The sequence below is a fragment of the Lissotriton vulgaris genome, chromosome 12 (assembly GCF_964263255.1).
Source record: "Lissotriton vulgaris chromosome 12, aLisVul1.2, whole genome shotgun sequence".
In the NCBI taxonomy this organism is placed as follows: Eukaryota; Metazoa; Chordata; class Amphibia; order Caudata; family Salamandridae; genus Lissotriton; species Lissotriton vulgaris.
Genome location: NC_141700.1, coordinates 569,840,051 through 569,864,104, shown reverse-complemented (window position 1 = coordinate 569,864,104; position 24,054 = coordinate 569,840,051). Strand labels below are relative to the sequence as shown.

At 43.2% G+C, this 24,054-nt stretch overlaps 1 protein-coding gene across 15 annotated transcripts in view; it reads left to right on the top strand.

The window, feature by feature from the left end:
- Positions 1-23,254, top strand: part of USF1 (upstream transcription factor 1) — a 173,608-nt gene extending 150,354 nt beyond the window's left edge. For all 15 annotated transcript variants that reach the window (XM_086945406.1, XM_086945401.1, XM_086945404.1 and 12 more), the window contains 3 exons: positions 118-204; positions 19,563-19,691; positions 21,345-23,254. In XM_086945406.1, coding sequence (XP_086801532.1) covers positions 118-204; positions 19,563-19,691; positions 21,345-21,431 — 303 coding nt within the window. In that variant the 3' untranslated portion in view covers positions 21,432-23,254. The remainder of the gene's footprint in view (positions 1-117; positions 205-19,562; positions 19,692-21,344) is intronic.
- Positions 23,255-24,054: the final 800 nt, after the last annotated feature.

Below are 24,054 nucleotides of genomic sequence, written 5' to 3'. Positions count from 1 at the left end.
GTATGTTGAGGGCACACAGCTGTCTAATTTAGTCGTCCATTGGCTGCCTCACACGGGTTAGCGAGGGCTCAATGAAAACGTATAAAAATGTTTGTATTTCTTCCCTTAATATTTCAGGGACCTCTTTCCCAAAGTCTGGCAGACAGCTCCCAAAACCTCAACGACGTAGGGTCTGCAGAGTCTGACTCAAACTCCTCCCAGTCGGTAAGCAAAAGTTATTTAGAAAGCTTTTGAAAGGAAACTATTGCTTCAGTTCAAAAACAATTCTTTCTTCATGTTTTCCTCCCTTTTCCTATTTTGTTTGGCCATATTGTTTTTGATTCTCTTTAAAGAGTAAATCCTTAAATCTTTAGCATCATCTTCTCTCCCTTTAAGCCTTGAATAAAAAAATGTGTTGAGCTTAGCAGTTTTTTTGCACAATGGCACATGTGACTCAGTTCTTGAAATAGGACTTAGATGGCCAATGCTGGCTGTGTCTTGCCGAACCTTCTAAATGTGTTAAGAACCCAGTGAGCTACTATCTAGAAATCACTTACGATTTGGCGTTAATAAGATGAACTCTTAAAAGAGAGCTGTTTAAATTGTAAGCTAGTGCCCGTCCATCATATTTCAGAGGGCATTTTCTGAAGGTTTGAACTTTGAAGTCTTGGGTTGAGACTCCTTCCTTTCCGGAGACTGGACCTCTCCTCATTCGAAGATTTACTTTTCATTGGAATTAAATTCTAATCAATACTCTGGACCATATGATTGCTCTGGTGGTAATATATTAATAAGGCCAATTAACTTTTACACTTTGGAAGGCTTTCCTGAGTTTATTGGAATGACACATAACCAGCATTCTCAAAAGTTAGCCAGCAATGGACTTGATCTGGTTATGCACCTAAGATGCAGTTAATATGTTGTAGAAACTGTTTTACAAAGGCTGAAAGAAGCCTAGCTGTTATCATTGTCTGAAATTGATCTTCTGTAATTTGAAGTATTCTTATTTTCTGGCTCTCTGGAAGGATCAAAGTGCTTGTTCTGGAAAAGAAAAAGCATGAAAATGTCACCATTTGACTGGAAATAGCAAATGATTAATGAACGTTAAATATAAATTGTTCTGCTGGTTATTAAATTAGTGATTCAGAAATTCTGATTCATTTGATGAAGTAGAGAAATTTTCCAAGAGTTTTTACCAGTACATTCAATCAATTGGTCATCAGCCTTAAACCATGTTAGACCTTTTCTTTCCTTATTTTAGTTTGCAAATACCTCAAATACTTTGTGAATAGCCAATAGTCCTATTGCTCAGGCTCTACACATTCTGCAATTAAATCATCAGTTGGTAAGCCAAATTCCCATCAAATAATAGCCTTGAAATGTAACTTTTACAAGTTAGCTCACTTCTTCCTCTTAGGGTTTCAAATACCTTGGTAAAATAAAAAGAGACTGCATTCAGATCTGCCTTTAACAAGCAAGAAAATGTGCATTCTTATGCATCTTTTTTATCAGAGTCCGAAGTTCTGAGAGAAAGACCCTTACTTCTAGAATAGATGAGCAGCCATTAAGTCTGAAATATTCCATGCCGTTTTTTAGGATTATATCAATTTTGCTATTAGATGCCACTAGCTTAGAATATTGGAAATATTTGGCTAACCTGAAAATCGTTTTAGAGTCACAGTATTTTCATGTAAGAGCTAGGAGCTTCCAGCACCTCCTCAAGGTTTAGTACATACTGTTTTACTCAATTCAGATCTTCTGCAGGGTTAAAGTTTATAGATTGTGCTACCTGTTACTGTAGATGGAAGAGCACCATCTCTCTTGCACTGTGTTCACCTTCTTGATTGCTGAGTCCACAGGTAAGAAGCGTAAAGTTTCTAACGTGTTTATGGCTCCTTGATTGACTACAACATTTCTCCTGCTTTTGATTTTCTCATATGTTTCATAAGATGACCGAGACTGAGTTTCATGCCACCTGTTTTAGAGCTTTGCTTTCTAACTACCATTCTTCTTCATGGTCTGTTGTAAAGCTAATATTAGTTTGCAAATTAAAATATGTGCTAGATTTTTTTTCCCTGCTTAAGTTCTACTTAGCGGGCTTTCACTTGACCCAGGTTACTAAATGCCTTATCCAATAGTATTTAAAGTAGCACATAAAATAAAAATCTGGTTGCAAGCTAGATTTGAATTGCATATACATTTTCTTGCTATAAATGTAAAAAATATATCAATGCAAATCCTAATTGTTCTTTTATGCAAAGAAATTCAGTTCAAAATGTAATTTCATTTGCTGAAGCCCAGCCTTTACTTTACTAGTCCCTTTGACTTGAATTTAAAGTTGCGCCAAAGAAAGGCTTTGTAACGTTTTAGCTTTGTCATTTTATTATATATTGCAAACAAGGGTCTCAGTGTCCCGAACCACCAGATGTAGAACAGTTGCAATATAGTAGACAGCACCAAAGCCGCAGTAAAAAGTAAATATACATTTCAAAGATGGGATGAAGGGAAATTTTTGTGACCAACAGTATTGCAAATACATTTTTCAGGACAATGGATCCTTTAAAAGCTAAAATAGAAACATTCTTCTGGAAATAAAATAAATCTTAAAAATAACTAACACTTCATCATTCTGAAAGGAAAGCTGTGGTATATGCAGATGTTGAGAGACACTGATTAACATTGAAACTTAAACGATAGCATTGAAATAGAAAACCTTTTGTTCCTTTTCTGATGGCAGGCAGGATGAGTTGGCTCGGAGAGAGTATTGGAGGGTGTCCAAATCTTTGGCGTGACACTAGGGCTAGATTGGTTTGAAGTATGTTGTTTCTTAAAAAAAGACGGCTACAAGAGTAAAGTGCAAGCTTCAAAAAGGCCAAACTCCTCCATAGTCATTTTATGCATTGGGTAATTGGTCAAAACGGAATGAAGCAGTGTAGATCAGATAGCTTGCTTTGTAAATGTATCTTTTTTTTTCTCTCAATGATAAGTATTTTGTCTTACCATAGGCATCCGGGGCCTAAACATGCCACACTTATTACAATTGTCTTTAAATGAGCTAGCTAAACCAAAGGGGTGCCTGCTATAGGGAATTATCATAGTCCACTATGAATGATATTCCGACTATTCTGCTTTTTAAAGCATATATCCTTCAGAGTAGTCTCAGTTGGTATCTGGAAAGATTATTTATGCACAAACGTTGATTGTCCTTTCAAGAATGAAATGTAAGGATTTGATACTCTCAGTGGTAACTGGCTTGCACTGAAGTTTTTTCCGAGTATTCAACAGGATTGGACAGGGATGTTTAATCTGGAAAGTAAATCAACAGAAATGTTGTTTTAGATTGATTATTATTGTATGATGGTGGTGGGTCATTCATAGTTGGATGTTTTAAATACTCTGTGCTACAATGATGATGGCATCAGTAATGAACGTTTAAAAGAAAGTTGTCATTAGCATAGAGATAGTATAAGATACATAAACTTTTAAAGAGCGTTCTATGTACACATTAAAGAGATGTGCAGACCGAGCTAAGCTTGCAGATTAATGACCCAATTCGCTCCTATCATACCAAGCCAAAGTCTTTAGAAAAAGCCCTCAGACTACGCCTTACCATCCATCTTTCCAACCACCTTCTCCTTGACACAACGCAACCAAGATTCAGACCAACCCCCAATATAGAGAGCACCCTCTTCGCAGCAACAGATGGCACCTGGATGATCCTTGACAGAAGATAAATTGCAGCCTTTATCTTACGAGACCTTTCTGCAGCCTTCGGCACAGTCTCTCATCCCATCCTGATCAGATGATTTCACTAGTCTGGCTTGCAAAGACCTGCCCTCCAATCGATCTGAACCTTTTTTCAGTGGTAGAACCCATACAATCAACATGCCACCTTCCTCCTGCACCCAATAGCAAAACTGTATCGTGGCAGAATGCCCCAGGGGAACTCCACTGGCTTCCGATTCACAAGCAAGCATGGTTTAAGCTCTCACCCTAACATACAGCCCACTACACAGGCACAGCGAACCTGAACAGCCAAGTTCATCTCTTCCAAACCTCCAGGGCCCTCCACTCAGTCAAACTCTTATTAGCACACAACCGACGCATACACAAAAGAAAGTGAGGAGGTCGAACCTTCTTATACATTGCTCCTAAAGCGACAAACGACCTCCCATTATCATATCCGAGCCTCCTCATCTCTTCTTGAATTGCACAAGAAACTGAATAGTTTGCTCTTCGTGTAAGTCCCCTGCAAGCTAGCCTTCACTCACCTGCAAATCACTAGTATATCCTCATTAGTGGTAGTGCTTCTAAAAATGCACATAACGGAGTTGTGTCCTTGTTTACCTCTTGAAAGAAGGACTAGGAGTAGAATGTGAGTTTCCTATCTTTATCTGGTGCAGATGGTCACTCATACAGGAAGCAGAACCAGTTCAGTTTATTTTCAAGAAATACGTTTTTAAGTAATAAAGGCAGACAGTTAATTAGTATTTTAGGTAAGAATGTTAAACACGAAACTGGTGGGAAACTTGCATCTTCTGGTTCAACATGCCACCTTCCTCCTCAGAAGCTCGGAAACTCATTGGTGGACTCGAGCAAGGCTCCTTGCTTATCCCAACCCTCTTCAACTTCAACATGACTCCGCTAGCAGACATCATCTTAGCATACAACATCAAAGTACCTTCTCCGACGACTTACAACTGATACTTTCCCTCTAAAACAGAATACCCAAGAGCAACTCGTGCATGATTGAAGTGGTCACCAGGATGAAGGTCAACTGTCTTAAACTGTACACAAACAAGACCGAAGTGGTGATCATCATCATTGCCAAGCTGGACATGACTGCCAAGGTCAACACCATTGCCACATCCAGCTTCCACACCCTGAGAAAGATCTACAAGTGGATACCAAACACCATCAGGAAGACAGTGACTCAAGCCTTCACCACCCCTAGTCAAGAGTACTGCTACACCCTTTATGTAGGAATCACCAAGAAGCTCACAATAAGACTACAGTCAACCCAGAAAACTGTAGCCAGACCTGTGTTCAACATCCCATACCAGTCCCGCATCACACCATGCCTCAGGGAACTCCACTGGCTTCCGATTCACAAGCATGCACGGTTTAAGCTTCTCACCCTAACATACAACCCACTACACAGGTACAGCGAACCTGAATAGCCAAGTTCATCTCTACCAAACCTCCAGGGCCCTCCACTCAGTCAAACTCTTATTAGCACACAACCGACGCATACACAAAAAGTGAGGAGGTCGAACCTTCTTATACATCGCTCCTAAAGCGACGAACGACCTCCCATTATATCAGAGCCTCCTCATCACCTCTTGAATTGCACAAGAAACTGAATAGTTTGCTCTTCGTGTAAGTCCCCTGCAAGCTAGCCTTCACTCACCTGCAAATCACTAGTATATCCTCATTATTGGTAGTGCTTCTAAAAATGCACATAACGGAGTTGTGTCCTTGTTTACCTCTTGAAAGAAGGACTAGGACTAGAATGTGAGTTTCCTATCTTTATCTGGTGCAGATGGCCACTCATACAGGAAGCAGAACCAGTTCAGTTTATTTTCAAGAATGTAGTTTTTAAGTAATAAAGGCAGACAGTTACTTAGTATTTTAGGTAAGAATGGTAAACATGAAACTGGTGGGAAACTTGCACCTTCTGGTTCATTTAAAAAAATTAAAAAGTTTAGAGATCGGCGTAACTTTAAATCAAATGTGGGCTTCATCTTGAGTAAGTGAGAGAGATTGATCAGGTTTCTCTAATGAATGGTGGGTTGAATCCAATTTCCATGGTCAGTGCTATTGGAACCGATATTACATGCAAGTCCAGAACTTTGTTTCCAAATGCGGGGATACATCCATATTGGAACTTGCAAGAAACGTTTGCTAAAGTTCTGTACTTAGGTTCCTGCCCCACTTTGTGTTGCCTGCACACCTAATCCTTCAATAATTGTTTTTTATAAGTTTATCATTTTCTACAAGGAGAATACTGACCTCATCGGACACATAATGCATCCAATAGCAAAACTGTATCATGGCAGAACTACACTGTTGAGAAAGCACTATATAGTGAAGTAATGTATAGAAGTGCAACAATGGAAAAAGTAAAACTCTATGCAATAGTGTCTTGACTGGCATAACATGAAGAAGATGCAGCAGGGTGGGGGGGGGGTGAATGGTTGTGCTATGGCAGTCTGATTCCAGAGAAAGTAAATAAGTACAGAACAGTCACCAAATATCTTTAGGTCTGGCAGTGGGGGGTTGCAACGAGGAATAAACTTAACTTGTGAGGTTGCAGTATATCATTCTATGTAGCCAGGCCTTAATAGTATGACTTATCCCACTGCCCCAGCGGAGTGCTCTCTCTCTTTTTGCCAGTGGAAGAAAATGGAGTTCTGTTACACACACACACTTACACACACACACACACACACTTTTGATGCAACTTGGATTGTAGAATACTGGTTTCCAGTACCTGTGTTATTTCCCTAAACAGATCCACAATTGACCCTTCAGGCCCCCTGCAAGTCCCTTGTAAAAGGCACATGCATGGATGCCTAGTGCATTGGAACTGATGAGGATCCCCTAGGGACGCCTCACCTAGGCCATGCAGACTGCCACTGCAGCATACATGTCCTGGTGCAGACAAAACACCTGCCTGTGTACCATGCCAACTAGCACTGCCCAAGATATAGGTATGTCACCCCTCTAGCAGGCCTTACCAGCCCTAAGGCAGGGTGCGCTGTATGTCATCACACATCTAAAGTGGGGAGAGGGGTACTACTCCTTTTCCACCCATCCTTTCATGAACCCATATTATACACACAAAACGAGAAAAAGGAGGAAGAGATCCGTTGCCAAATATTTTCACTCCTCTCTTGAAAAGCGTGAAGTTGTTTAAAATTGCCCTCACCCACTATGTAGTGGCAGGCTTCATCATAGAGTTGCTACAACAACCCTGTGCAGACCAACGACTGGGATGGAGCAAAGGGAGGGGGAAGACGGAACCAACATAAATGGTTTGGGATCTACGCAGCGAGTGACAGATAAACAGACTGTGATTGTGCGAGTATAAAACTACCTCTGAGATCCCCTTCCAAAATCTTTATTAATCATAGGGTCCCGGGGTAGGATTATAAATTAGAAAACTGAGGTGGTCTAGGGGGGAGTTAGGACCCCTTTTCTCTCCTATACTGCTTTTATGTCCGTAATATGCAAGTAGGGCTTGAGCCTCAAAGAATTACGTTTGAAAATCCGGGACTGTAAGCCCATCCCGGTTTTATGGAAGGATAAGAGTATTCCAGGCGATCAGGATATACGGCCTGTCCAAACCAATTCCAAATTGAGATAACGCAATGTGAGAAAGAAGGAGTTCATCAAAGGAATGGGTATTTATAAAAAAACAAAAAACAAAAAAAAAACTAGATGGGCAACCATTTTAATAATGGCAGTACGGGCTGCCATGAAGAGGGGAAGCCGGATTCATTGGTCAATTTGAACCACAAGCCTATTGACGGCAAGGCCGTAGTTCAGGCAAATCACTTGTTCTTTATCCATTTGTAAAATTGCACCCAAATATTTAGTTGAATCTGTGCACCACTTGAAAGGATACTCTCAAAGGGCAGGCTGAGTGACATTTGTAAGGGTGAAAAGTTCAGACTTCACCCAAATAATATGCATACTAGAAATGCAGTCAAACAAATGATTTCCTGTACTAAGCGGACCAAATTGACCAAAGGATGCCAAACACGTAACAAAATGTCATCAGCGTACATAAAAATTAGTAGTTGTCCAGGTTTAAAATGAAGGCCATGGTGAATGTGGTTTTCTTGGAGGTGCCAGCCCTAGGGGTCAGTGGCTTTAATGAACACCAGGGGCACAAGAGGACACCCCTGCCTGGCGCATCTGGATAAGGCAAAGGCCTCAGAAAGAGCCATTTACCTGTATGCGGGCTGCAGGGTCTAAATACAGAAGGGATATAAAGTCGGGAAACCTCAGTCTCCGTAGAAAGGGCCATTATAAAGAATCGAAGGACTTCTCCGCATCGGGAAGGGGGACCACTGCAGGTATTTCTGTGGAAACCCTATTCAGAACAGAAAATACAGCGCACAAGTTGAAAGAGGTGGACCTATGAGGAACACATCTAGTTTGGATGAGGGAGACGATGTGTTCAAGCAGCAAAGGTAATCTGACGGCAACTGCTTAGGCTAGGATTTTATTGTCAAAATTAAGCAGAGATAGTGGTCTAGAAGAGGCACAGAGATAAGAATCTTTGCGAGGTTTAAGCAGTGAAGAGATCACTGATTCTTCCATAGTGGATGGGAGGCTTCTTTTGCCAGGGGCCAAGGCATACACATCTAGCAGGCGAGGGACGGGATACCCTTGTATGCCCTCCAGAAAGCCCCTGCGAGGCCATCAAGGCCAGGTGCCTTGGAGCCACAAAGGAATTGATCACCTTGGCGATTTCCTCAGCAGTGAAGGGTTTGTTTAAAAATGAACATTTACCCGTAGTGAGCCAGACCATAGCTATTTCCTTAAAATAGGCCAAGTGCAACGTTTTGTCAGAGTCCAAGCGTGAAGTGTAGAGATTCTAGTAATATGACACAAATTAACAGATAATACCCTCATTACCAGTAACTTGGGAACCACCATCCAGGTGTAGTTCAGTCATGCATTCAGGACTACGGTTAGGGTGGAGGAGACTGGCTAAAGTTCAGCCAGGGCGTTCAGCATCATCATATCTACAGGCCATGGAGTATTTGCCAGGGTAAGTGGACTGCCTTTCGACAAGGTCCTGGGTTTCTGTAAGAAGGACTGACCATCTGTATAGGGAAGAGGAGTTAGGATGGGGAGAGTTAACCATGTCAATATCAACAAGTTCGGCCTCTATCCGCGCAAGACTATTGCCGATGTCACGAAGCACACCCACGTGCTTCGAAATGCAGATCCACGCATATATGCCTTGAAGGCATCCCATAAGACCGCATAACTGCGAAGGGGACCAGAGTTCATCTCTAAATATTCAAGGATGGATTCGCAAAGTTCTGAATAAAAGACTGCATCCAACAAAGCAGTGCTAGGGAAGGTCCACCACCGCACACAGCCTCCACCATAGGGGAGGGCAATAACTAGTTTAACTAGGGCATGGTTGGACAATGTACGCGGCTTAAGATGTACTTCTTTAAGCCATGGACCAGCACTCTCTGAGTACCCCAGGGTCATGGAGTGGCGAAGACACCAAGCATCTTTAAGAGTATGTATGGCAATAAAATCTCGGAGAACGCGTTTTACCGCTAGAACATTCGGTGTCCACCGAGGGGGTCAACAATCTAATTCAGATCCCCACTCAACAATATGATGTCTGTGTCAAATCAACCAAGGAGGAATGACAGCTCCTGATAAAAGGAGGGATCGTCCACATTAGGGGCGTAAACATTCAATAAGGGAATCCTTTTCCCCAGCAATGTTCCGGTCACAAGGACATAACATGTGTGTTTGTCTGTAATAGTGGTGTGGTGGCTGAAGGGGAGGCTTCTATGGAGGAGTATGTTTAGCCTGCTGGAATATGAACTATAACTGGCAAAGTATCTAAGGGGCCATTGGGATCCTGCAAAAGTAGGAGAGGTTTGAGGAGGGAGGTGTGTTTCCTGTAAGAACACCACTTCGATGCCATGTCTAATGTCTAATACCGGTTTGCCCTTTCGGGATTGTTAAGACCATTGATATTCCATGTAAGGAACGTGAGTTCCGTTGTCTGTCTATTCCCTGCTTCGTCACTGTAAAGGGATCAGTCGTGCCATGTCAAGTCGTGTGGCTGAAGGGAGGAGCGGTCTCGTCAAATACTATAAAACATATAAGAAACCGAGAAAAGTACCCACAGAAAGAGCTAAATCCACCCCTCACCCACACTGGGCATTAGAGACCCAGTGAATCCCAACAATACCTAAATAGCAAATATAATCCCCAACATGGTAGATATGGAGTACTCCTTGGGGGGCAAACAACGCAGCAGCAATCGATGCCCATATTGGAAAGTGATAACAATGATTTAACAAATGAATTTAGGGTTACATGAGCAGGGTTATATGAACAGAATATAGAATCCGGTAGCAACAAAAATAGTCAGCCTGCAGAAACAAATAGTTTACAGAAAATATTGCATAGAGGCCAAGGAGCAGGTCAGCCCAGAAGGTCAGGACTCGCAGAAACATGGTGGTCTGATGGGGAGGGCTTCGGCATGGTTTGGGATGGAGAGATCTTTTAGAGCCCAGTTGCTTGCTAAAAGTGAGTACCTCTTCCGGAGTTTCAAAGAATCAGTCCTTACCATCCACAACCACCTGGAGTATCGCGGGATACAACATACCATACTTGAGTCCATAATTGTAAAGTTTATTTTTTGCATCATTGAACTTATGCCACACCTCATGGACAGCAAGTGTATAGTCGGGGCAAATGGAGATCCTGGTGCCCTGATACTTCAGTGTACCCTGTTCACGGGTTAGAGAAAGTACAGTATCACGGTCTGTGCAAATCAGCAGGCGAGCCACAATAGGACGTGGGGGGTTGTTCCCTCGGAGCGGCACATGGGTATGATTAAGGCATTGCTCTAAGAAGTGGTAACTTTACCGCGTGGAACACCCTTCATTTGCCAGCTCATGAGGCACGCTAGATGTGTCTTACCAAGACCATAATAGGTCAGTTTTTTCTACGCTTCAACTTGGGCCCACTCAAGCCCCGAAGCTTAACTAGGTAGCCGATTTTTGCTACTCAGTTGTAGGACTTTAGGCATACTATTTAGCATTCAAAATTGAGTATTTTTTCCGTAGGGACCATCAGAGGTCCTGATGAGTAAGCAGTAGGGGACTGCTTACGAAACATGTTGGCCAGGTAGCAAGCAAATAGCTCTACCTACATAAACCCCCCTTTTTAATGTTCCCAGCCAGAGAAGTTAATACATTATTTTTTCTACTAGCCAGGGATTTTTTTATTTTACATTCACATATATAGGTCCCTACACTTCACTGATATCACCTACACTGCACCACACATAGCCTAAAGTCACAAAATTAGTGCTCCCACGTAGCTCGTAGGTCGCAGCACCCCCCCCCCCCCGCCCCGTAGAGGGACGGGAAGACCCCCATGATGAAGCATGACACTAAGGGATTCTTAGTGTGTGAGGGGTATTTTAAAAGCACATAGTGCCCTCGTCTTGTCATCTCAAGAGAGAGCTTTGCTCCACACTCATTAGATAGACAATCATCAATAAAACTTAAATTATTCACTATTGCACATTGATAGAATCCTGTTGTTTATATATATATGAGTTGGACGGGCACCCAACGATCTGTGGGCCCTTTCCACCACACATGTAGATGAGAAATGCTGGGGAAATAGTTTAGTGAGCAAGTTCTCCACAAAATGGTTGATGCGCCCCCATGAATGGATTCCGCAAGGCCTGCTATGCAAATTTTGTTCTAGTGTGAACTCTCCTAAAGGTCCTTATTTTTAATAGTCACTGCCGTCAGGAGACGCTCTGTCTTCTCTAATCGCCGGGTCAGGGAAGTTGCGATGGCCTCCAGGCCAGAAACGCAATCCTCCGCCATGTCGAAACAAGTGCTATAGCACTCTAGGGTTCCCCCTGCTTGTGTCCCCCCCCCCCCCCCCCCCCATCCCCCCTCCCGCCAATGGCACAAGCATGAAGCTCTGACATGATAGCAGCAAAACCTTCTTGGGGTCAGGGAGCGGAGCCGTGCCAGGCATATCCTCTGCATCCGATAGACCTCACTGTCGCCTTGGTTCGATCAAGGGTAAGTTTGCGCTGTTTGTGGTCCCTATGACGGATGGACATCAGGTGCACTACAAAGGGAACATCAGTAGAACTCGTGAGCATAGCTCACAGGAGGAAAACGCTGACAATGGAAAAGAGACCAACAGCACAGAGGCCGAAGACCGGCACAGAGCACCTCCAGGCCCGTAGGTAGGAACGCAGGGCTCACAGGCAGGTGTATCAGGTGGTGAAGTTGCTACAAGGAGGGGTAACAATGCCGGGATCAGCTCCAATTCGACCCAGCCAATGCAGGGACAGTTGATGGTAAGGGATTGGCAGATGAGAGGCAGGCCCAATTCAAAGTGACCGCAAACAGATTAGAAGGCAGAAGGGGGTTTCACAGCAAAAATTGGGGCATTGGAGGAGCCTGCAGGATGAGATAGTGTCAAAAAGATCAATGAGGGTCCTCAAGGGCTTGGTAGTGGCATGGAAAGGTGGAGGGTAGTTTTGAGGGACTCCTGCAGATCATGGAGTAAGGGCTAGTGATGTACTTACATGCCGCTACCTCCTGCAGGTACTACTGATGGGAGTCAGTTGAGGGTTCCAGCCTCCTGGCGGGACCAAGGAAGAGGAAGGTCCAGGTGACGCCTTCACAACAGTGCAACCAAACAGAGCGCAGGGCCTCTGGAAGTGCAACAACGCCGGTCCTAGGCACCTACCAGACACAACTGCCTTGCCTCCTGCTATGCAGCAGAGCCAGCCAAAGAGTGACGTGGTGCAAACCATGTTTGTAAACATGTCATGGCACACTCCTATGTGCCATGTCAAAGACACTGCAAGGGCTATATGTAAGTCACCCCTACAGCAGGCCTTGGAGCCCTAAGGCAGCACATGTAAGGCCATATCTGCATGAGCTGATATGCCCCTGTAATATGTAGTTCCATTGATGGATATTTCAATTGAGAAGGGAAGACACTTTAAAGTATGTACTGGGCACTAATCATAACTAGTTTCCCAGCTACATAATGACCCCACTGAACGTATGGTGTTTGATATCAAACACCTCGTATTAATAAACCCAACTGGTTCCAGTGTTGGATGTATTAATATCCGCATCCAAAGGGTACCTTAGCGGTACCCCCAAAACCTACTAGTCCTCTAGTGTGCAGGCTGACTGGTCCTGTCCAGTCTGCCGCCACGGACAACGCTCTGAAACTCTAGAAGGTGAGAGCTTTGCTCTCAGAGGTCAGAAACAATGACTGCTCTAGCAGGAGGTGTTTACACCTCCTCCAAACAGGATGGCTAGTAAATTAGCATGTAAGGCAGTGAGCTTCAAAGAGCACACTGCTTTTGATATGCAAGTCTGGCTCCCCCAGACCTGGAGTATGCCGCTCCCTCTGCCCTGGGGTTCAATTTGGCAACAGGACAGGGGAATATTAGATAGTCTGGAGGGGTGTTACAATTGCAGGCTAGTCGTACCCCTAGGTTGTACTATCTGAAGTGAATACGAAATTAATAACTCCACCATCTTGTGTGTGCTGAAATTAGGAACTATGGTGGTCATCTGGGGGTATAGTGACCTCAGGGGTCCATTGGCTACTACCCTTCTCACCCCTTAACACACCTAAATTGAATATTTTGGTGTCCCCCTGACACCAGGAACTCCGATTCATATGCCTGAAGAACAAAGAAGGACAAAAAAGTGCCCACATATATATATTCTATTTTGGTTGGTTTTGCAGTTTCCACCGGTACCTTGGTGCATTTTTGTATGCAATGTATAAGTGATTGTAAACAAACCCATTACATGTAATGTTTCTGCATTTTCCATGATACATACAACCAAGCAGGTTAGGATACGCTACTTGCCCTCTAGTGTGAGGCATGGTATGAGCAAAGTGCAGACCGGAATACCAACACTAGTTGTAAACTTGATGACGACAGTTGACCCATAGGTGCATGGTAGAAGGCGAAAATATGTGGTCAAGATATATGTGGATGGATGGCTCATCTAACATACATGATATTCTTGTTAATCATATCTGGGGTACTCTGCTATTAAAGTAGAATATCGCTAAGGAGTGTACCCCAAGGGTATTTTTAATTAACCTGGATCCCTGTAATTGTCCATTTGAACTTAATTGAAACTCCTGCACATTAGTTGTGTCCATTGGTTGAGTCCCCCCCAAGGTGGTATTCTCCTTCCTTGGTGTGGATGGGTCACTGATGATTTATGATGCAGCATGCCACAACAGTAAGTTGGTGAGGTGGCCTATCTATATCTTTGGATATCTGCAGTTGACCAAGGATTCTACTAATTGTCCATGTTGTTAGCACAAGCATTTGTGGTGCGATATACGCTATTGGTCATTAGTGTAGCATCACAGCACATTTCCTTGTCCAGGATGACTACCCAAACATTTCTTTAGTTTTCATCGGACATTGGATTCTAAATGGGTTTCAGATTTGCTGTCTGTAGAGAAAGTTAATGTGGGTTTGCTACAAAAGTCCATCTGACTTAGTGAGTAGTAGTTAGTTAGGCAGGCTGGGGCTGGATGGCTGTGATCGAGATGTTCAGACTCACTCTATCCAAGATCGCTTTGAGAATGGGGAGCTCTGCCATGAACTGGCAGTTGCTGGTCTCCAGATGATCAAGATTGGCTTTTACTTTCTAACAGAGGGATGTTAATAGAATGCTCAAGTGGAACGGGATCCTTTCTTAGTTTCAATGAGGTGTTAACACATTGGTAGGAGACTAGTAGCCAGCCTAGTGAAGAGTCCTGAGACTTTAGCCTTATGCTACGCACAAGTGACCAATTAATGACGTCTCATTTGATAGAAGATAATGCTGATAGAGTCTCAGACACCTGAGGAGGTTAAATATGCAATCGTTATATAGACTCTGGTTTCTCAGTTGCCAGCATGTTGCCTTTTATTGTTATTTTATCATTGAAGAACATAGTAGTGTGTTTTTGGGATCTGTTTATATTTACCTGAGGTGTAAGCAGCATTGACCTAATATGGAATAGAATCTAAGTCATAGTAGATGCTACGTTAATTTTATTATAACCAAATTATTTTTGGTTGCTGTTTCTAAATGCATCATGTCAGATTTTCAGGTGAGATTTAAGTTTATTGGAAAAGTAATAATTTGCCTCCCACTGCAGTGTCTGCTGATATATGGATTAAAGCTCATCATTGTACTATGGTTTATAATGGGTGTACATCCGGGTTGTCGTTCTAAAACTCATTCAGCACCAATCAAGCAGTGATATACTCGACTAGCATGATTAGCCCTGAAAGCGCCCTACTCCTTTCCCTCCCAAGTATTTGGTGCTTGGAGCTGAGAGTAAATCTAGTATTTCAAGTGAGAGTGTAATGAATACATTTATCAGTTCAGAATAGTGAAGTTGGGCCTCCAGTTCATCTACATAAACCGTGCATCTCAGTATTATTACTACTCGCAAAATGTGTACTTCACAAAATTCTTTTTTTTAAGGGGCCCAGTCATTCATAAACCTCTTGAAAACGGAGACCTCATCCTCCTGGGGATTTTATCCTACGCCTTTCTAAGCTAAAGGGCCCTGAAACGGATCAGCAAAGCTTGGCTTCACCATTTAACTTGGAACACAGGTTCCCCAAGGCTATTATATCAAGACACTGGAGTGGTGAAGCTCCAGAAGCCTTGTGACGTTACAAAGCTCATACGTTTTTTTTTAATTCTGAAGTAAATTAGGGATGAGGACAGGCGTCAGTGTTCTTCCTTGTTAATCTTACTAACCTAGGTTCTTTCAAAATACTTTCATGTACCTCTATAAAAAGGATCTCTTCCCGTTCTTGTCTCTGGTCATTAGAACTGTATGAAAATGCGAATACTTAAACATCTAGTAAAATAAAGTATCTGTTTGTCAATTAAGGGTTTCTAGAACTGGTTCAGCTGCTTAAAACAGTCTTTCTGGAGGTGGATGGTTTCCTATCTTGTTTCTAAGAAGCTGCATCCTATAAAGCTAGGACTCACTTCTCTAGGGGCAAGGCTGCTACTACTGCTCCTCAGTGGTACATCTGAGAAGTAGATATCTGCAAAGCACTCATATAGAAGTTGGTACACACCTTCCTATAGCATTACTGTTAAGATTCAGACTCCATGAATAACGCCTATGCAGAGTGGGTTTTGTGGAAAAAAATCTGCTGGTGGGTATGTGTTTTTCATAAGCTTTTTACCCTGTGTGAGGTGATTGGCTTTATTGCTTATGATTTTTAATTAAGGTTTCCTGTAGGTGAAGGAAAACTTATTCCCTTTACCTCTAGTTCCATTGCCAAGTCAGGGTGAATGGAAAGAACAAGGAAATGCATATACTTAAAGCACTATCTAATTTATTTGAAAAATTCAAACTGACATACCTACCACTTACAAGGTGTTATGGGACAGTGGAGGAAATGGAACTTTGTCAATGTAGGAACTTTGACAGTTTCAAGCCTTTAGAGCGGGGGTACTCATAGTACGGCCCGCGGGCCTGTGGCGGCCCGGCAAGCCTTTCCTGGCGGCCCACGGACCCCCGAGACATCAGACTTGTGTTTTACGTTTTTTTTTTTATTGTCTGCAGCAGCGCGAGAGACTCTGCTGCTCTGTGGGAGCTGCCGGTCGGGCGATCCTAGCAATGGCCAGAGTAAAGCTGCAGGGGCCTAAAAGAGGTGAAATACAAAGGCATCATTAACATGCAAATGGTCTTTTAAAGACCTGTTAAGTGCTCGGGTGCGGCTCTGAGTGTATGTGCGCCCTGGATGACACAGAGGGTGACAGAGGGAGTGGGAGGGAAAGGGAGGAGGAGGGGGACGGAGATGGAGTGAGTGGGAGGGAGTGAGTGGGAGGGAGTGAGTGGGAGGGAGTGAGTGGGAGGGAGTGAGTGGGAGGGAGTGAGTGGGAGGGAGTGAGTGGGAGGGAGTGAGTGAGTGGGAGGGAGTGAGTGAGTGGGAGGGAGTGAGTGGGAGGGAGTGAGTGGGAGGGAGTGAGTGGGAGGGAGGGAGTGAGAGGGAGTGAGTGAGAGGGAATGAAAGGGAGTGAGAGGAAGGAGAGGGAGGGAGTGAGAGGGAAGGAGGGAGGGAGTGAATGGAAGTGAGGAAGTGAGTGAGAGGGAGTGTGAGTGAGAGGGAGGAGTGAGTGAGTGAGAGGGGTGAGTGAGAGGGAGGGAGTGAGAGGGAGGGAGTGAGAGGGAGGGAGGGAGTGAGTGAGAGGGAGGGAGGGAGTGAGAGGGAGGGAGTGAGAGGGAGGGAGAGGGTGGGAGGGAGTGAAAGAGAGGGAGTGAGTGAGAGGGAGTGAGTGAGAGGGAGGGAGTGGGAGTGAGTGAGAGGGAAGGAGTGAGAGATAGGGAGTGAGTGGGAGTGAGGGAGTGAGTGAGATGGAGGAGTGAGTGAGTGAGAGGGAGGAGTGAGTGGGAGGAGTGAGTGAGAGGGAGGGAGTGAGAGGGAGTGAGAGGGAGTGAGAGGGAGTGAGTGAGAAGGAGTGAGAGGGAGTGAGTGGGAGTGAGGGAGTGAGTGAGAGGGACTGAGAGAGGGAGGAGTGAGTGAGTGAGAGGGAAGGTGTGAGTAAGAGGGAGTGAGAGGGAGGGAGTGAGAGGGAGGGAGTGAGAAGGAGTGAGAGGGAGTGAGTGGGAGTGAGGGAGGGAGTGAGTGAGAGAGAGGAGTGAGTGAGAGGGAGGAGTGAGTGAGAGGGAGGAGTGAGTGAGTGAGAGGGAGGAGTGAGTGAGAGGGAGGAGTGAGTGAGTGGGAGGGAGTGAGTGAGAGGGAGGGAGTGAGTGAGAGAGCGGGAGTGAGAGAGCGGGAGTGAGAGAGCGGGAGTGAGAGAGCGGGAGTGAGTGAGAGGGAGTGAGTGAGAGGGAGGGAGTGAGAGGGAAGGAGTGGGAGGGAGGGAGTGAGGGAGGGAGTGAGTGAGAGTGAGTGAGTGGGAGGGAGGGAGTGAGAGGGAGGGAGTGAGTGAGAGAGCGGGAGTGAGAGAGAGGGAGGGAGAGGTAAGGAGTGGGAGGGAGTGGGAGGGAGGATGTGAGAGGGAAGGAGAGGGAGGGAGTGGGAGGGAGTGAGAGGGAGTGAGAGGGAGGGAGGGAGTGGGAGGGAGTGAGCAAGAGGGAGTGAGTGAGTGGGAGTGAGTGAGTGGGAGTGAGTGAGTGGGAGTGAGTGAGTGGGAGTGAGTGAGTGGGAGTGAGTGAGTGGGAGTGAGTGAGTGGGAGTGAGTGAGTGGGAGTGAGTGAGTGGGAGTGAGTGAGTGGGAGTGAGTGAGTGGGAGTGAGTGAGTGGGAGTGAGTGAGTGGGAGTGAGTGAGTGGGAGGGAGTGAGTGGGAGGGAGTGAGTGAGAGGGAGGGAGGGAGAGGGAGTGAGATGGACAGGGAGGGAGAGGGAGTGAGGTGGAGATAGAGAGGGAGGGAGAGGGAGGGGGACAGAAAGGGAGGGAGACGGAGAGGGAGTGAGATGCAGGGAGACTGATGGGGAGTGAAATGGAGGGAAAGGGAGGGAGACTGATGGAGAGTGAGATGAATGGAAAGGGAGAGAAATGGAGGGAGAGGGAGAGAAAGGGAAAGGGAGGGAAATGGAGGGAGAAGGAGGGAAAGGGAGGGAGAGGGAGGGAGTGGGAGGGAGGAAAAAGGAAGGGAGACGGAGAGGGAGTGAAGGGGAGGGAGACTGAGAGGGAGGGAAAGGGAGGGAAAGGGAGGGAGATGGAGAGGGAGTGAGAGGGAGGGAGGGAGGGGGGAGGAAGGGAGATGGAGGAAGAGGGACTGAAAGGGAGTGAGAGTGAAAGGGAGTGAGACTTGAGAGTGAAAGGGATTGAGACTGAGAGGGAGAGTGAGGGAGGGAGAGAGTGAGAGAGAGGGAGTGAGACAGTCAGAGTGAGACAGAGGAAGACAGGAGAGAGGGAGGGAGAGAGGGAGAGAGAGCTAGAGAGAGGGAGAGAGAGCTATAGAGAGGGAGGGAGACTGAGAGAGAAAGAGAGAGAGAGATGTGTGTATGCCGGGATGGCTCAGTGGACGAAGGCGTCCGCTGCAGGGATCTGTGATCAACCTCATGGTCAGTTTTATGTTGTTGCTCTAGCCCCGCCCCTCCCCCACTGACCCCGCCCCCACCGATGCGGCCCTCGGACACAAACCAAACTGTAAATTTGGCCCCCGAGAGAAAGTTTGTGAGTACCCATGCTTTAGAGGCTGTAAGCATTGCCCCAATTTGACTTTATTGTTCCATATAAAAGTTTATGAAAGAGTTATTTATTTTAGGTATGGTGCTTGATTTTATTGTTTTTTTTGTTTAAAAAAAATGAAATTAAAATTTTAGATTTAAAGATGACTTTTCTTTGGAACCATTTATTCATATTGATGTGTATTTTTAAAAGTGCTCCCAGATCCTGCTCTTGGGCGGGTCTATACAGTGTATATCACTTTCATGGCAATTACTCTGAAGTAGAAGTACAATTACAACGAAGTAACTTTTACCCCTTTCAGATCAGCCGTACAAACGTTCACTTGTTCCTACAGAGGTTTGCTTGCACGTATAAAGGTTCGCTTGTTCTGAAATATGTAGCACTTGTTTCAGCTTCCGTGGTCAGCAATTGTAATTGAGACCTGAACATGGCATTTAGATCCAAAGATGGCAATGTAAAGTGGTTTCACGTACTCATTGAGATGTTTTCTCTGTAGTAGTAGCAATGTGATTAGGTTTAACTTTGTAAAAACTGTAAAAAAAAACTACTTAATTGTTTATGCTGGGTAATACGAATTCCACTGAAGTAGTACAGATTGACACCACCCATCTTTTGCAGAGTAAGGGTGGAATTCTGTCAAAAGCCTGCGATTACATCCAAGAGTTAAGACAAGGTAATCTTCGACTTTCTGAGGAGCTGCAAGGCCTTACTCAACTCCAGATGGATAATGAGGTTCTGCGACAGCAGGTAAAAAATATTTGTCACTCCTGAATGTCATTATACATGCTCTTAATTATATAAAGCTGTGAATTTGTGGATCCAGGTTAAAAGAGTCTAAAAATCTTTTCATTGTAATTTGTTCGATCTCTTGTAATAAAAATAAACCCTTACTGGTTGGATATAATTCAGTGTTTCATTGTCGCACTTTCCATGTTTACTCTCTGCCTGATGGTATTAGCTTTCTTGTTTTTGTGTATGTTTTACTTTTCAGGAAATAGTGCTTCTCTACTGGGCGTGATGAAAAGCCATTATTTATGCTTGCTTTTGTCCAGTGTTTGAGAGCTTCCATTGTGGTTTTAATACATGAAGGACAGCAAACCAGTTGAAACGGTTAATTTGTTTTTCATTGTCTTTGCCTGTCATATGGGTAGCACTTGAAGCAGTAAATGGCAATAAGTCTTGTGCCCTATGAGTGGTGTCCACATCCACCACAGTTATTCAAGGGGATTCTTTGTGTTTATTCGCTTTCAAGGAAACCTTGATTAATTTTCTCTAATCTGGGTGGTGTTCTGGGACCCTCTCCTGTGTGCTGAATCCCACCCAGGCATACAGAAGCCCCTCCTCATAGCAAGAAATTGTTTTGAAAGTTAGGAAATGTACATGCTCTTTCTAGGTTAAATTACGCTATATGCTACCATTATCTGCATGTGAAGGCTTTTCAATAAGCTGATCCAAAAAATGCAGAGTAGTGAATGAGAGAATGTATGTAGCTTATATTGTGAACTGCATTATTTCCAGGTGGAGATGATGGATAACGATGGCGGAGGTGGGGTGGTTGTAGGTAAACGGAGGACTGCAGTTGTGTACATTGGCAGGATATAAGAGAATTTTGTTAGTCTGTTCTGCCCTATACAGTGCTAAAAGAGCTGAATGGGGTTGCAGTGTATAAATCCAGTTAAACATGTGATCACTCACGTTGTTGTCTCTTGAATTTGTAAAGGATGTGAGCTGGAAAGGATATAAACATGGATAATCATTGATGTCGTCTTTGGAGTACAGGAAGGCAACTAACTTAAGTGGAAAGATTGTTTTTAACCTCACAGATGCCGAGCAAGCCTGCCCGATACTCCGCCACCCTAAAGGTGTTCATGCTTTTAGGTTTGGCTAGGTTTAGGCTGAAAATGAAAAATTGATTCTCAATACCAAATACTGTGATAGTTTTTCAGTGCTGGACACGTATCGTTAGACAGACTAGGTATTCTGCGAAACAGAATAATGGCGCACACCATAAGCCCAAGTACACCAGTACATGCTGAAAATTTAGGAGGTGGAAACTTTGGAGGGTTGGTCATAGAGCTGTGAGAAGGAAAAGTAGAAAGTGGGAGGCCTGTGATAGTAATGAACAGAAGTTCATGCTGAGATTCCAAACATTTTAATATTCAAAAGTTGTTTAACAAAAATTGGTGAAACTTGGTAATATGTTTGCAAATCTGTTGTTCGATTTTGACACATTATTTGATCTTCAAAAATACAAGAGGTATTTTTACTTTAATAGTACATTTATTTTCTAAGATTTACATTTTAAAAGTTTCGCTCATAATGCTGACCAAAGGTGGACCAAAAACAGCCTTATTGGAAGTTCAGTACAAGTCCAGTCATTTCTCTCCTACATTCTTTCAGGTGGAAGAACTTCAGAACAAGAATCGTCTCCTACATGCACAGCTCCGCCAACATGGATTGGAAGTCATTATTAAGAGTGTTCACTGATGACTGGAAAACCCGATTTTAGGAGCAAGAAGAGATACCTGGAATGGGCAAAAATATGGGAAAGTCTTTTCAAGGAAATGGCAACACAGGATACTACTGTTGGGAGTTCTTGTGAGGAAATATGGACCTGAAAATGAACGCTGCGGGTTTTTACAGCTATTTTCTCTTTTTGTTTTGTTTTATTAATTTAGTAACTTTTTCTCCTGAAGGTGGGTAACTGTTGCTGTGCTGATTTAGAGATACGGTCCTAACACTATCAGGAAATTGCTGCTTTGGATTCTGTTTCCTTGGTATTGCCTCACCCGAGCCCTCCCTTCAGCACATTTTTTTCCTTCAGTTACTGCATTTAGTTGATGATTTATAAACAGGTGTCATTGAATGGAAATCCCGAGAAATGGAACTGGATTAATTTAAAAGTCTTCGCTTGAAAGTATTTTATTTCCATAACTTAATGTAATTAAAAATATTGTGACACATTGCCAGATTGTGCTAGAACGGAACTCTAAAGAAACCGTGCTTTTTATGTTCTTTGTGTTTTAATACACATAAAAATACTGTATGTTCTTTATTTCTCGGTTACAGTTCTTGTCCTATTTTGATTATTTTCACAATGCCAAAATGTATTTATGGGTTAGTACATTTTGTCTTTTTGTCTTTTCTCTTTCACTATTACCCTTTAGTTGTATGCGAAGATGAAATGTTAGACTACTTGGTGATTTGGTAATCTTCCCTTTCAACTTAATTTAGTGAATGGACTAGTATATGTACATTTTTGGAAGTCAGTTTATACGAAAGCTAGCACATTCTTTTTCACAGGTCTCAAAACCCAAGATTGAGTTTTAAATTTGGCATTTTTCATTATCAAATGTTACTTAGAATGATAAAGAATGTCATCTCATGCCCCCAACCAAAGTTCCATACAAAGTTATCTTGCATATTTCTGTATTCTATTCTGAATCTCACTCCGCTTACGTTCAGAAGAATCATGAGGGCATAGAGTATTTAGCTTATACTCCTAAGTATAGGTAGTTTTTTTATAATCCGTGACATTATCTTTACCAAGATGTCAATTTTTATTGCATCCATGATGCAATTTACCTTATATTAGGATCAAGCATGCCATACCTGGTGTGGTAAAATGCTGTCACATGCCTTAGTCTGAAGTATTAGTAATAGCATTTTTGAAGATTTGTAAGAATAAGGGTGGCACTGGGAAATAATACCTAATTGTCTTATGAATTAGGTGTTTTATCTTAAATCTGCTTTGTTCATATTTGAGATGTTGGTTCGGACTTTGTGTTAATGACATGCTTTACTTTAGCTCCCGCTGCATTCACACACATATACACCCCTCAGCCATTAGTTTAAACATACCCAGTTGACACAATGCAATAATTATGATCTATTTATTCTGATGTGAATATTTCTCATTCAGGTTACATGCACGTGTATTTAAATTGCTCTTTATGAATGCGATGCTGTGTGGCATAATAACTGTGGAAGAAGATGCTAAACCATTTTCTGTTCATAAATACAAACTGAAGCGTATATGCTTAGTTTGCAGAGCAGTATTAGAAAGTCAATATATGGATACATCTTAATTTTACATCATTTAAGTCACAAACTTGTAATGAAAGTGTAAAAGAAAGAAATATTTGAAACCCCATTTATATTGAAAAAATAAATGGAGAAGAAGTTGTTGGCAACCTAGAGTTAAAAATTTAGGCTTTCTGTGAAGTATGTTATGACAAATTTGATGATGTGTTTTCCATTCACAAGATTAATGATTTTGTGCATTCGATTAAAGCACTTTGTGCAAAATGCTAATGCATCACCTTGATTAATTAGGCTAATATCATGGTATACAGTTAAAATTGTACACCTGCTTTACAACTATGGGTTCTTGTGCAGCCTAAACTGTAATCAATGGCTTTTTTTGCCACTAAATATACACTTCATTATACTGACATAAGGAGAATAGGCACATCTTACCAAGCCATAGCTAGCTATTGATCACTTCTAACCACTCGTGCATTGTAAATTTCTCAGGAATAAATCACAATGCCTCCTTGAACACTTTCAATTTAATGTCCCCTTGTAACAGATTTAGCCCTGTGCCAAACATCATCAAAAGGGTCCTCAAATGCATCCTACTCCAACACAAAGAAGCCTTTTTTATTAACCCACCATAGTTGATCTAGTGTGTCTAGATATCATGGTCCGGTTACTGTCCACTTCCTACCCTCTTTTTTTCTTTCCCGGTCCCAGATGGAGCTGTGATCCACTAGTTGATGTAAATATAGAGTTTCATTTAAGCCTTTTAAAGAATTTCTGTTTAATTTGTCAGTACATTGGCTGGTTTAACTTCCTGGGTTTCACAGACCAGCAACTTTCCAGAGACATGCTATTACATTTGGGGCACAAATAGATTCTCAGAATTTTAAAAACAAAAGAAGAGATGAGGATGTGAGTATCCTCACGACCAGTGAAATTATGTGGTGATGGAGGTCAAAATGATACAGCAGGGTTTACAAAATTTGATGGTAAGAAAAGCAATATTTGCTGCAAAATGTTACCGCATTATTATGTCATTTTAACGCTATCTGGACAAAGGTTTCACCGT